Source organism: Equus quagga, chromosome 6 (genome assembly GCF_021613505.1).
Source record: "Equus quagga isolate Etosha38 chromosome 6, UCLA_HA_Equagga_1.0, whole genome shotgun sequence".
NCBI classification, from domain to species: Eukaryota; Metazoa; Chordata; class Mammalia; order Perissodactyla; family Equidae; genus Equus; species Equus quagga.
In genome coordinates this window covers 17,918,959-17,932,022 of record NC_060272.1, presented here as the reverse complement: position 1 = coordinate 17,932,022, position 13,064 = coordinate 17,918,959, and the positions used below count along the sequence as shown (strand labels likewise).

At 39.2% G+C, this 13,064-nt stretch overlaps 1 protein-coding gene across 6 annotated transcripts in view; it reads left to right on the top strand.

The window, feature by feature from the left end:
• Nucleotides 1–1,506: 1,506 nt before the first annotated feature.
• GPR180 (G protein-coupled receptor 180) overlaps nucleotides 1,507–13,064 on the top strand; it is a 28,382-nt gene continuing 16,824 nt past the window's right edge. For 3 of the 6 annotated variants that reach the window (XM_046664884.1, XM_046664885.1, XM_046664889.1), the window contains exons 1-3: nucleotides 1,509–1,751; nucleotides 4,431–4,589; nucleotides 11,102–11,302. In XM_046664884.1, the coding sequence (XP_046520840.1) occupies nucleotides 1,607–1,751; nucleotides 4,431–4,589; nucleotides 11,102–11,302 (505 nt within the window). In that variant the 5' untranslated portion in view covers nucleotides 1,509–1,606. Of the gene's footprint in view, nucleotides 1,752–4,430; nucleotides 4,590–11,101; nucleotides 11,303–13,064 lie in introns of all 6 variants that reach the window. The other 3 variants (XM_046664886.1, XM_046664887.1, XM_046664890.1) reach the window with 3 other exon arrangements.

Below are 13,064 nucleotides of genomic sequence, written 5' to 3'. Positions count from 1 at the left end.
GGGTAAAGGGGCACATTTATATGGTGACTGACAAATAATAACAGCCAACTGACATTTCACAATGTTATAAATTATTATGACATCATTAAGAAAATATCATATTAATACCTCCAGCTTATTCTTGGTTTACCAGAGATACTGAAAATGCTGGCTATATAACAGGAAGTGTTCCCCCGAGGTTTCTTTTTCTAAATTGTAAGGTCTGTTGTGAGAATTTGCTTTTATGTAATAAAAGCTGGTTGTCGAATAAAAAGATTTCATATACATTTATTGATGAAATAATTTTGAGCTTCTACTCTCATGAAGACAGACATAGTCTCTGACCAGTTGGAGATTACAATATAGTGGAGGATTCAAATAAACCAATAGACATTTACAATACAGTGTGGTAAAGTGCCTAGGTAGGGAAGTAAGGGATTTTGGTTACAGGGGCATCTAACATAGACTTGGGGGTTTGAGAAAGGCTTCTTAAAGTGCCTTGGGAAAGAAGAGGAAAGTAGAAGGAAGGTGCTGGGCGAGTGGAGCTGTAGACCAAGCAAAGCATTCCAGCCAGAGGGATCTACAAGTGCTCTAGGCCCAGAGGGGAGAACTTTGAGCGTTCAGCCAACTGATAGAGGCTTAGTAAGCATGGAAATTTGAAAGACTTGAAAGCCTTATTCTAAAGAGTTTGAGTTGTGTACTAAACCCAACCCAGAGCCTTTGAAGGAAGGTGATGCAGTCAAATTGCATTTCCCAAAGCTTTCTGTGGTTCTAGGGTAGAGATGGGCTGTGTGTTGCCAGTGGGAGACAATTAAGACCGGAAGCAACTCAGTTGCTATAGGCCAAGTAAGAACATGATATCAATACGGCCTGGATACGATAGTGGCGGCTGCTTCCTATCATCACCGCCCAGGAGAGCCCCTAATAAACATCTGTTTCATTGAATTGATTGGATGTACGAGTGTAAAGGGTGGGAGTTGCTACAATTCACAGCCGTCTGGGCTGCTGGATGATGACTTGATTCAAGAAGACAGTGAACCTAGGAGGGAAAAATTGGTTGGAGGTACCAAGAGAGGTCATGCAGTAAACTGTGTACATGTACAATTAAGTGTCTTAGAGACATTAAAGTGGAAACATCCAGCGGATTACATAAGGCGTTTGCAGGGGTTTTCCTGTTGTCACCAGAAACGCTGCCGTTTTTCCACTCTTAGTTCTTTCTGAATCCCAGACGTCCCACCAAAGCTCTACAGGCAGGGGCCGGCTCTCCTGCGCATGCGCAGTAGCACCAGGCGCAGGGACGACAAGGGCAATAATTTTTCCGTAACCTGAAGCAACATCCTCCTGATTCTCCATAAAAAAGGCGGGAACTAGCCAACAGGCAGGCGAATGATGGGACGCGCGCATCTGCACGTCCCGCCCACTTCAGCCTCTGATTGGTGAATATCTTTGGCTCGTGGAGGAGGGGAGCGCTCCATTGGCTGTGAGTGTCCTGGGGGCAGGTCCGCGGCGACGCCGGTCCTGCTGCCCGCTGCCCATTCTCCTCTCTCTCCTCCCCCAGCTGCCGACGTGGGGCAGCCGGCCGCAGGCGGTTAGGTGCCGGCGTGTGGGTGCGGAGCACAAGGCGGGGATGGGAGGGCTGCGGCTGCTGGCGGTGGCCCTCACCTGCTGCTGGTGGCCGCCGGGCAGCGAGGGTAAGACCGTGCGGGGCACTTTCAGCAGCGCCGCGGCCCGAGACGCTCAGGGCCAGAGCATCGGCCACTTCGAGTTCCACGGTAGGTGCTGAGGCGGGGAGAGGGATGGGGACGCGGGGGCCTGTCCCCCGCCTCGAGTTGTGGGGTCTGGAGCCGGCGGCGGCGGGGCCAGGACTTCCAGCTCACTGGGCCTTAAGCGTCCTCGGCAGCCCTCCCCCCACCGCAGCTCCCCGGAATTGTGGGGTACGTGTATTGCCAACTCCACTATTGCTGCTCCCTTCACCCTCGTCAGCACCCTCCCCCCATTAGTGACTGTATGCTGCGCCTAGAAGATCATTTCCCCAACCCTCCTCATGCAAACGAATGTACACGACTCGCCTGCTGCATCTTTCGAGATCCTTCCCTGAAATAAGCATCATCTTTGCTCCCTCCCGTCTCAGCCTGATTGTACACACTAAGGCTCTGTATTTACGCGTCCATTTAAGCTTCCGAACTTAGGTTTCCTGGGTTTTGGTTTTGTTTTTAAGATCGATTTGATAAAACCTACCTGCAGCAGACAGGTTTTGGAAACCAAATTTTATAATAACCTTGCCACTCTTGCTAGAGCAGTGTGGTTACTCTCTTACTAAAGGAGTGGCTTTTCTATGGACCATGAGGCCTAGGATTAACTTGACAGAAACGCATGTCAGTGTGTCTTGGAAGCTTCGTAATTTGTGCCCTCTCTGGCCCTTCTGAAATCAGAATTGCATTTGAGTCTTACCTTCTGGTCTCCCTCAAAAATCAATAATTCTTCAGTGAATGAATTTGCAACTCATTCTAATTTTTAATTTATTTGCATCCTTAAAATTAAGTGTTTTTCTTGGTGCGTACTCTTGATACTCTTGAGTAATAGTATATTTCAAATAATTATTTGCCTTCATAAGGTTAGAATCCTCAGTTGATACAGTCTTTAGCATTGAAAGATGCAAGATCAGAATATTGTCCTAGAGAGGATTGTTAGGAGAAGATAATAGAAATGAGAAGCTGTTTTGTTTTGGGAAAGGAATTTGAACTATTAGGAAATTGCAGAATTGGTGGTATAAAGGGAGAGGAACCGAAATTCTTTCGTTTAATCCGAAGTTTTTAAAATAACTGAGAAAAGGAGATGCGACCCAGTTTTCCAAAATCCGATGTGGAACGTACTTTGGTGAATGAAGAAGAAATTCTAGAAACAGAGTTTTATGATTTTTCAGGTAACATTTTCAGTTTCTTAGTCAACTGGCTGTAACTATACTTGAGCATTGACAGTGATAAATAATGTTGCCACAATAAATGGTACAATCTGGACAGTGCTGGAAAACTTGGGATTATGGAAGCTGTGACATGGGTTATTACTCATCATTAGCAGAGACAACCCCGATATTTTCTGATGATTACCTGGTAAACACAGAGGAGAAATATATGTAGTAAATCCAGATTTCTCAAGAATGATTGAGAAATAGTGTTCCAAGTATATTAGCTCCCTTTCTCCCTCTCTCTCTATGTATATGTAATTATTATTACCAATTTTCAGTGAATTCGAATTCAGTAAAATTAATAATTCTGAAACTATGCTGAAATAATGAACTCTAATTCAGATTGCTATTTAAGTTTAATAGGGCCTTAAAGTCACTTTTAAGACTTTGAAAGTTTTTTTTTTTTTTTTAAAGATTGGCACCTGAGCTAACAACCGTTGCCAGTCTTCTTTTGCTTTTTCTTCTCCCCAGAGTCCCCCAGCTCATAGTTGTGTATTCTAGTTGTGGGTTCTTCTAGTTGTGGCCTGATGAGCGGTGCCATGTCTGCGCCCAGGATCAGAACCCAGGAAACCGTGGGCCGCTGAAGCAGAGCGCGCGAACTTAACCACTCGGTCACAGGGCCGGCCCCCAAGACTTTTGATAATTTATAGTGTAATCAATTTATGTAGGAGACTTAGACATTCTTTGATGCATACTATACATTTAAATTTATTTAAAATCTTTAATCAAAGTAATAATTATAATAACAAAAGTAAAAGCAACAAGAACAGGAGAATAGAAGGTCTTAAGATGACAAATGAAAAAACAGTCTCCTGGTTCACTTCTCCTCACTCAGAGTCCATTTCCATAGAGGCAACTATTTTTTGCCTTTTCTCTTCTGAGCCTTAAGTGTAGTTGGTGTGTGCAACCAGGCTCATTCTATAGTAGTCTTAAACATACCTTGTTCTGAAAAGTTCCTTGGTAAGTCACAGCTGTCAAATTTTGTGTCACGTGTAAAATGTCTACCCCAAAATTCATTCATTTAAACTTTCTTGCTATTAGCTATGATTATTTTTTATGTTAAAAGTATAATTAAATATTAACAGCCATGTTATATTAAAAAATAAAGGAAACTTTGGCAGGAAATTTCCTATAGATAGTTTATGAAGAGATGTTAAAGACATGGAGTGATTGTAAAATGAGGCAAAAGTCTGTTACACTGAAGGTCCACGCACAGCAGATGTTGCTGTTTACTCAAGTGAAATGTCAGTTATCAGCTGGAGTATAAGGAAACACAGCACATTGATTTGGATAGTTAATGTGCATAACCTCTCGACTTGTGTCTTAATGGGATATTCATTATAACGTGATCTACCCAGTTAAATGAGATTTAAGAAAATTTGTGCTGTTTAAATTCCCATTTTGAGAGGTAGAGCTGTTGAATTTTCTTGCCCTCTCAGTTCCATACAAGACCAAACTAATTGATAATTTTTGTTTTAATGTCCAGGTGACCATGCTCTCCTGTGTGTCAGAATCAACAACATAGCAGTAGCGGTTGAGAAAGAAGCTAAACTCTACCTGTTCCAAGCCCAGGAATGGCTAAAGCTGTGGGAAAGCAGTCATGGTTATAGCTGTAGTGAAAGATTATCCAAAGCTCAGTTGACAAGTGAGTATATCCTCTTTTTTTTAATGATTAGAGACATTTTTTTCTTCAGTGTTGAAATATAGTGTTTTCATACCAAGATGTTGCGTGACACAGCACACATCACACTGTAATGACACTTGTCTTAGTACATTTTAAGCTGAAGTTTAAGGAAACTAACCTCTTCCTTGACCAAAAGATAGAATGTGTTTTCCCCCTTTTATCATTGACAATTTTTGAAAAAATATCCAGATAACTTATAAAGATGTCCTTTCCTTCATTCGTACTTTTTGCGGGTCATGTCATTCATACCAGTATGGCAGGTATATTTTGACCCAGTGGCAGCGTGAAGTGAATGATAATATTTATTGAATGCTTATTGTCTGCAAGCACTGAGCTAAGCACTAAACATGTATTATCTCACTTAATTGTATAGTTTAGCCAAAGTGATACTATTTTGCAACATGTTATTGGAACACAGGACCTAGTCATATGGTGACACCATATGTCATTTTGGGATGTACCAGCATCACATTATTTGTAATCCTCTAGGTTTGCCTTTAGGGAGGCTCTGATTTTATTTTCCTGGTTGTCTGAATCCTTGAGCTCTTCCATTCTCATCAATACTATCCCATACGTGAGAGTGTTAGTCATCCTAAGGGAGTTCAGATCTTTTTTTTTTAAGATTGGCACCTGCGCTGACATCTGTTGCCAATCTTTTTTTTCTTCTTCTTCCCAAAGCCCCCCTAGTACATGGTCGTATATTCTAGTTGTGAGTGCCTCTGGTTGTGCTATATGGGATGCCATCTCAACATGACCTGATGAACGGTGCCATGTCCGCGCCCAGGATCTGAACCGGTGAAGCCCTGGGCCGCCAAAGCAGAGCGCACTAAGTGAAACACTCAGCTACAGGCCGGCCCCTCAGATCTTTTTAATACAGAATTGAATAGCATTTGCCATGCTACCCATTTTACCCATTGGAAGTTCAGTGGTTGAAGGAGATATTAGGAAAGTGAAGCCTCCATGAAAAAATATAGGAATCATCCCACCTCTTTTTTTTTTTAAAGATTTTATTTTTTTTTCCTTTTTCTCCCCAAAGCCCCCCCGGTACGTAGTTGTATATTCTTCGTCGTGGGTCCTTCTAGTTGTGGCATGTGGGACGCTGCCTCAGCATGGTTTGGTGAGCAGTGCCGTGTCCGCGCCCAGGATTCGAACCAACAAAACACAGGGCCGCCTGCAGCGGAGCGCGCACACTTAACCACTCGGCCACGGCTTTTTTCCCCTATGTTTCCTCAGCCATGTTCTGCATATCAACGAATCTCTGAATCTTCTTTTAGTCTAGTCAAATAAAATGTGTGTCATTTCTACACATCGACTCTTCCTAGTTTTAGCAGCTGCCTTGTTCCCTCATAAGGCAGATAGCCAGAATAGGGATAAGAGCAGAAGTCCCCAATCCTTGTCACCCACTGTGGGCATCTTTTGTCTAGATTTGTGAGATGACACTGACAGTATGCTGAAGAAGTCTGAATGACTAGATTCAGATATCAAACAGTTAGTTATATAAAGTTATTTACCTCAACCCTGAATTTCAGAACTTACCTTGGAAATTGGTGCAAATACTCGTTATCAGTTATCTTTTCCTTTCTATACCAATTTGGTCATCTAAGTGTTCCACATATGTATAAAAAGTTCTGGCCTTCTGTTCTATTATGATGTCAAAAACTGAACTCACCATCTTCCCCATCCAAAGCTGGTCCTCTACCAGTTTTTCTCGTTTCAGGAACTGGCACCACCATCCATCCAGTAAACAAGCTAGAAACCAAGAAGTCTTCCAATGCTCCCTTCTTTGACCTCTCTCTCCCCTTCCATTCTATCAGTAAATGACTTCTAAATATCTTGATTTCATCTTGTCTTCTTCGTCTCTACCTCCAGCATGTTATTCCAGGCTGCCACAGTCTCCTACCTGTACTATTGCAATAGCCTGCTACTTGGCCACTGCGACCATGCTGGTCCCCCTCTGTAACCAGAGTGATCCTTTGGAACAGCAGATTTGACCATGTCACGTTCACTTCCTCACCACACCCTTCCCACGTCAGTGGTTCCCTCCTGCTCCTAGGACAGACACGCCTCCTTAAGCTGGTCAGCAAAGCCATCATAGCCAGGCCACTGCTCACCCTCAGCTGCATCTCCCACGTTGCCCCTCCTGCCTTATTTGCAAGTGCGTGTTGACTGCAGTGCCACGCTGGGCTTTTGCAGGCTTCTCCTGCGTGTTCTTCCTTCCCCTCTTCGGCTCCTCCCTCCACTAAGTTAACACTCAAGTTTCTATAGCCTCTTGTTTTCCTCCAAAGCACTTACTGTAGTTACCACTTTACGTTTCTTTGTTTCTTGTAAAATCAGTCAGTGAGAGCAGCAGAGCTCCTTCGGTCTGTTCATTCACTTAGCATTTCCACTGTTTCATGTTCTATGCTGGGAACTAGTGATAAATCAGGGACCAAAGTACTGACACTTTCTCAGTCCTCAAGACCAGAAGGGGTGACAGGAATGAATCAGGAATGAGTGAATAGAGGTGAAATTTTAGTTGTGTTAAGTACTGCGAATGTTAGTACTTCATAACTGACAGGAATAGAGAATGAGAATTTACGAGACCCTGGTGTTGAGCTAAGTACTTACTGAGGATTTGTGGGGTGATTTGTCCTAGAGTTTAGTGCTTGAGTGCTTATTTGGTGGGTAGGTTGTTTGCTTCATATTTGACACCTCAAAGTCTTTTTCTTTCTCCAGTAAAAACTTATTAGACAGTTTAAAGCTTTGACTGTAGGCATTTATTTGTCTTCTATCACAGTCAATATCATAACATAGATTATATACACTTGTAAAAACATAATTTTTGAGTCAGTGATACCCCTTCAGTCACAGAACTTCTGTATATAGGGAGACAATGTGGTGCAGTGGGAAGACCGCTAACCTGAGAATTACCGCTAGTCGCTTGGAACGAGATCATGTTGTTCTTGTTGGATTAGTTTTCTCTAAGGTTCCTGAAAGTCCTAAAAATGCTATGATTCTAATTATAATTCTTTAGGATGGAATTATGTTAAGAGAGGGCTGTAACTTATGAGACCTCTTGGTGTTGGTTCTTTTTCTATTTTCTCCTCCTCTTCCCTACTCTGCTGTGTGCAGGGAATTATTGAAACAGAACATCTCAGGAGACAGGAATTTTAGAGGAACCAAGATTGTTGTGTTAAATTTTGGGGCCTGAAATAAATTAAGTACTGGTGATATACATATCACTTTCCATATTTCAAAAATTCTTTTTCCAATAACAAAGTCTGAGTCTTAAGAAAATCAGTATTGTCTAACTCTTATGTATTAGTTGTCATATTTATAGTATTAACATTATTGAGGAGCTTAGGTGTATTGAAACAAAAAACGTATTCTTAAATTCATGACAGTGTAGTAGTAACATATATTTTAAAATAATTCCTTGTAGAAAGTGCATTTTCTGGCCATTAATGAGACTTTCTAAAACTAATAGGCTTTCACCTACTTGGTAATGAGTTCATTAAGTGTGCCTGACTCCTGTGTAAAATCTTGCTGCTTCCACAAGCTGTGAGAAGACTAGCAGATTTGAAAAAATCTCATAGCGTCAAATGTTGCTTGACTCATTCCTCCAAATTAATGCTTGAGAAATTATTTTCTAGTCTTCTTTTGTTCTCTTTCACTAATGACGTAAAACATCAGATTTTTAAAAAAAAATACAAACTATTTTGTAAGTTTTTAAAGCAAGTAATCAAAATATTTAAAAGCACTGAAAATAATGAGTTCTATGTAAAAAAAAATTTAACAAGGAGATTCAGGGTAATCTGTCAGATTACAAGAGCTAAATCATTTTGTATATAAAGCATTTTAGATATTGTCTTTTTACATCATATGCGTGTATTTTCTTTTGTACATTTGGTATATTTTGTAAATCATTTAAAGGTCTTACCATTTTATTCTGTGTATTTTGGTAAACAGTATTCATTTCCTTTTATAATATGATTGGGCAGTTAGCCATTCAACACCATTCTCTGCAATTCAGGTTTTGTTAATATTTGAGATTCTAATTACATCAGCATAGAATATGCATGCTGTGCTGTAGTTTTTTGTCTCAAAAACAATGAACACACAGTTTTGTCAAGAGGCTTGTTTCCCAGGCTTGCTAAAAATGGCAGCAAGACAAAAATTAAAGGACATTATCACTTTATGAAGCACACTTTTGTTTCTGTTTGATGTAAATCTGCATAATTTAAAATGAAACATCAAAAAATATATTGGTAAAAATACAATGGTTAATTTTTGTATTGTTTTAGCTAAGACAAAAAGTGCAAGGGATAAAACAGCAGCACAGCAGAGCCTTTACATAATGCGGTCCAGATTATGTAATTGCAAGCTACACATTTCAGAGGCCTTATTTCTGAGCCACTTATTGATCATATATTAAATTCTTATTAAAGATCTTCAAATATTTAACAGAAATTAGTCTTTGCTACATTTTTCCAGAAGCTGTACAGTAAAAAAAAAAAACCAGTATAAATGTCAGCTAACTTCAGATAGCCAAAAAAGCAGTGCTGTGGTATTGTTAATAAAATCATTGTGTCAAATTTAACTACTAGTCAATGAGATTCCCGATTGTAAAGTCCAAGTCCTCAAAATTTGAATCCTCACCAGATGCATCTGTATCTCATCTATAAAGACAACCTATACATAACATTTTCCCAATTTTTTACTAGGAAAGTTTTCAGTCATACAGAAAAGTTGAAAGTATAGTACAACCAACATCTGTACATCCTTGGCTTAGACTCAGTAATTGTTAATATTTTGTTACATTTACTTTATTTTTGTGTGTGTGTGACTTTTTTTTTAACTGAGCCGTATGAAAATAAGCTGTGGATGTCATGAACATATTTCAGCATACTTCTTTTAAGAGTAAGGCCACTCTTCTCCATAACCACAATACCATTATTACAGCTAAGAAAACAAATAATTTCATAATGTCCTTAAAATCTCTTCCCATATGCAAATTTCCACAGACCTCAAGAAATGTCTTTTATTTATTAAAAAGTTTTTTTTCTTCAGTTGAGAAAAAGATCAAGACTAATTGGCATGCTGTGGGGGGCAATCTAGAGTTGGGAATTGTGCCCATCGTAATCTTATGTTTTAGAAATACTCTATTAGAATCAGACTCTACATAGGATTTTCATATACTGTTTCATTTGCTCCTCACAAGAACTCTGAGCTAGATAGGGCAGGTGTCTTAATTTTACTACTGAAGAAACAAATTTAGAGAGGTTAAGTAATTTATTTGCTGAGTCACAAGGTTAGTAAGTAGTAGGGCCAAGACTTGCTTGTCCGACTCTTCTACTCTTTATTATACACAGCATTTGAGACAGTGCTGTCTTACAACTGTGTGATGGTGTTAGTGAGTGCCTCTTAGGGCAGAATCATACTTTTAGATCTGGAAGGGATCTTAGACATCATTTAGTGTTTCTCAAAGGGGTGCTATTGGCGTTTTGGGTGGAGCAGTTCTTTATTGTGTAAGACTTCACCTTGTATTGCATGAGGCTTAGCACAGTCCCCTCCAAGTATCTGCTCAACTATTGTGAGAACAAAACTGACCCTACAAGTTTTCAGATGCCCTGGAGGGGAACAGGATTATGCTGGCTTGAGAACCACTTATGAGTATAACCACTGTGTTTTAAAGAAAGGAAAAGGAGAATTAACCTTTATTCAGTAACTACTATATGACAGATACCATACTAAGTGACTCATATAACGTAGTCCTTGCGTCAGCTCTTTGCTCTAAGTATTATCTTCATTTTACAGATGAATAAAGTGAGTGTCATTGCTTTTGTAACTGGCCTAAGGTCACATAGAAGGTAAGTCCTGGAGCCAGGATTCAAGCACAGATCTGTAAGATACCAACATTCCTGAATCCGCCCCACCCCCCGCCGTGCAGACCTGACCCAGCATGATAACTCTTATAGATTTTGGGGAATCTTTTGAAGGTATTTGTCAGTCAGAGTTTTTAGATATCGTAATTTCTTAAGTTGAATGTTCCATTTTAAGTAATTTTCAAAAATAGCACTGTGATGGTTGCATAGCATTGTGAATGTACTTAATGCTACAGAACTGTACACTGAAAAATTGTTAAAATGGCAAACTTCTGTGTTGTGTATATTTTCCCAAGATAAAAATTTTAATATCACCGGCCTACTTGAAAACGTAGGAAATATTTAAAACTAAAGTTCAGAGTTTCTGTGAAACCATTCTACTCATTTGTGGTGGTTCATAGTACTTTTATAGTGACTCCTTTGGTTGAGATGGGTTATTTTCGTCTGCTTTATGATTTACACACCTTATTCCAGTACTACACCAGGGTGTGCATTTCCACAGCAATAAGAACTAAATAAGAGAACTCCAACTTCAAATTAATTATGACTAAAACCATGAATACATTTGAGAGTTTTGCTTTGAAAGTGCTATTTTCTTTCTCTTTAAAGTGACCATGAATCAGACTGAACATAATCTGACGTTGTCCCAGATTCCGTATCCACAAACGTGGCACGTGTTTTATGCAGACAAGTATACGTGCCAAGATGACAATGAGAATTCTCAGGTGGAAGATATCCTATTTGAAATGATGTTACTAAATCCGGATGCCGAAGGGAATCCATTTGATCATTTTAGTGCTGGAGAATCTGGTAAGAATATATATTTAAATATATGTCCTAAATACCGAAAAGGTTTTTGCACAAATATCTTCATGTTGTATTTTTAGAATATTAAAAATTAAAAACAACTTACGTATTCAACAGTAGGGAAGGCTATGCTATTGAGTTAAAAAAGAAGGATACTAAATTTTTTATTGTGTGATTGCAAGTATCTTAAAAAATGCAGAGAATAAACAGAAAGAAGTACAAAAATATTAACAGATTGTTTCTGTATGTTGGGTGGTAGAATTATGGATAGTTTTATTTTCTTCTATACATTCTAAATCTTTTTGTTTTTATGATAACCTAGCATTATTTTTATAAACAGAAAAATGTTGATAAATTAAGCAATGTAAATTGGAAACTTAATGATTAAGATTAGGAACTGCACTACTTTGTATGACTATCCTTTCTCTAGGTGTTTGAGCAGATTTAGGCATTGCCTTCATTGGAGCTTGCAACACCGTTTTAGCAGTGATCAAAGTTTATAATGCTTTCCAAAAGTCAGATTTATTCCCGTAAAATATTTCATCAAAATTTTAGGTTGACTGTGTACTATACTACTGAACTAAGACTCCCAGCCCAAACAGAAATGAATGACTTCTTGTGAATCATGATAGACATGCTTATAAAGTATCCTAACATTTGTAAGTTAACATGTCAGAATCAGAACTAAGATCTGTAGGCTGTCTGTCAAAGAAAAGGGCTTCTTGAGTTCATTACCCATTTGGAAGGGTCAGACTGCTTAGAGGAAAATTCAATCCCATTACATCTCATTGATCATCAAGGTGGGTGGGTGGAAGTAGGGCAGGAATTGAGTGAGGTCACATTAGACTAAACCCATTGTTTAGTTCAATTGCCCATTGTTTAGTAAATTGCCACAACTAGGAAAGCCATTCAAGGAGCATGTGTTAATGGACAATAGATCACAAGTAACTTAATGTATGAAGAGATAAACTTTTTTTTTGATATTCTTTTGTCTGAAAATATATGTACATAGTGACAAAGTGGGGTACTAAACATTTTCAAATAGTTAATTCTAAAATTTCTTGTGTCAATGTAATGACATAAGGGTTAGCTACTCAGGTTGTTTTTGAATACAGATGAATTTAAAGGTTAAATTTCACTTAATGGTACTTTGGATCAGTGTAGATCATTCTTGGAAGTTAATTCAGTCCTACCGTTTCCTTTATCTTTATAAAAGATGTTGATATTTATTTTCTGTAGTTTGGAAAGACATTGATGAAACCCGTGTCTACTGATAACGGATGGATGGTTGGACTAAATTGCTTTTAAGGTCCGTTTTAACAATAAGGCTTCATTATTTCATGTGACACATTTTTAGGGCTGGTCAAGGCTCAGCGGGAAGTCATGCTCTGCTGCAATCACTGTACATGCAAAGTTTGCTGCTTCCAGTGGAGTCCAGAACCAATAACCCTTCCCCCTCCTGCCTTCCAGGCAGTTGGCCTTTGGCTCAATAGAATACTTTAATTATTGTGTGGATCCATGAGACTCTATAGGATCCTGATGTGCTTTTTCTTGCCCCCTTATTTAGGCATCCCATTTCTGGTCTCTTTCCTCTTTCCTAATTTGACATCCTAATCTGCCCATATGTATTCGAGTATTTTCTTCAATATCCTAAATTATGGCTAGCTTTTTCTTCAGGGTTCACGCTACCCATTCTAATTCAGTTCTTATTCCTGACTCCTGACCTACCTTCTCCTGTGACAGATTTTGATAATACGCTTATACT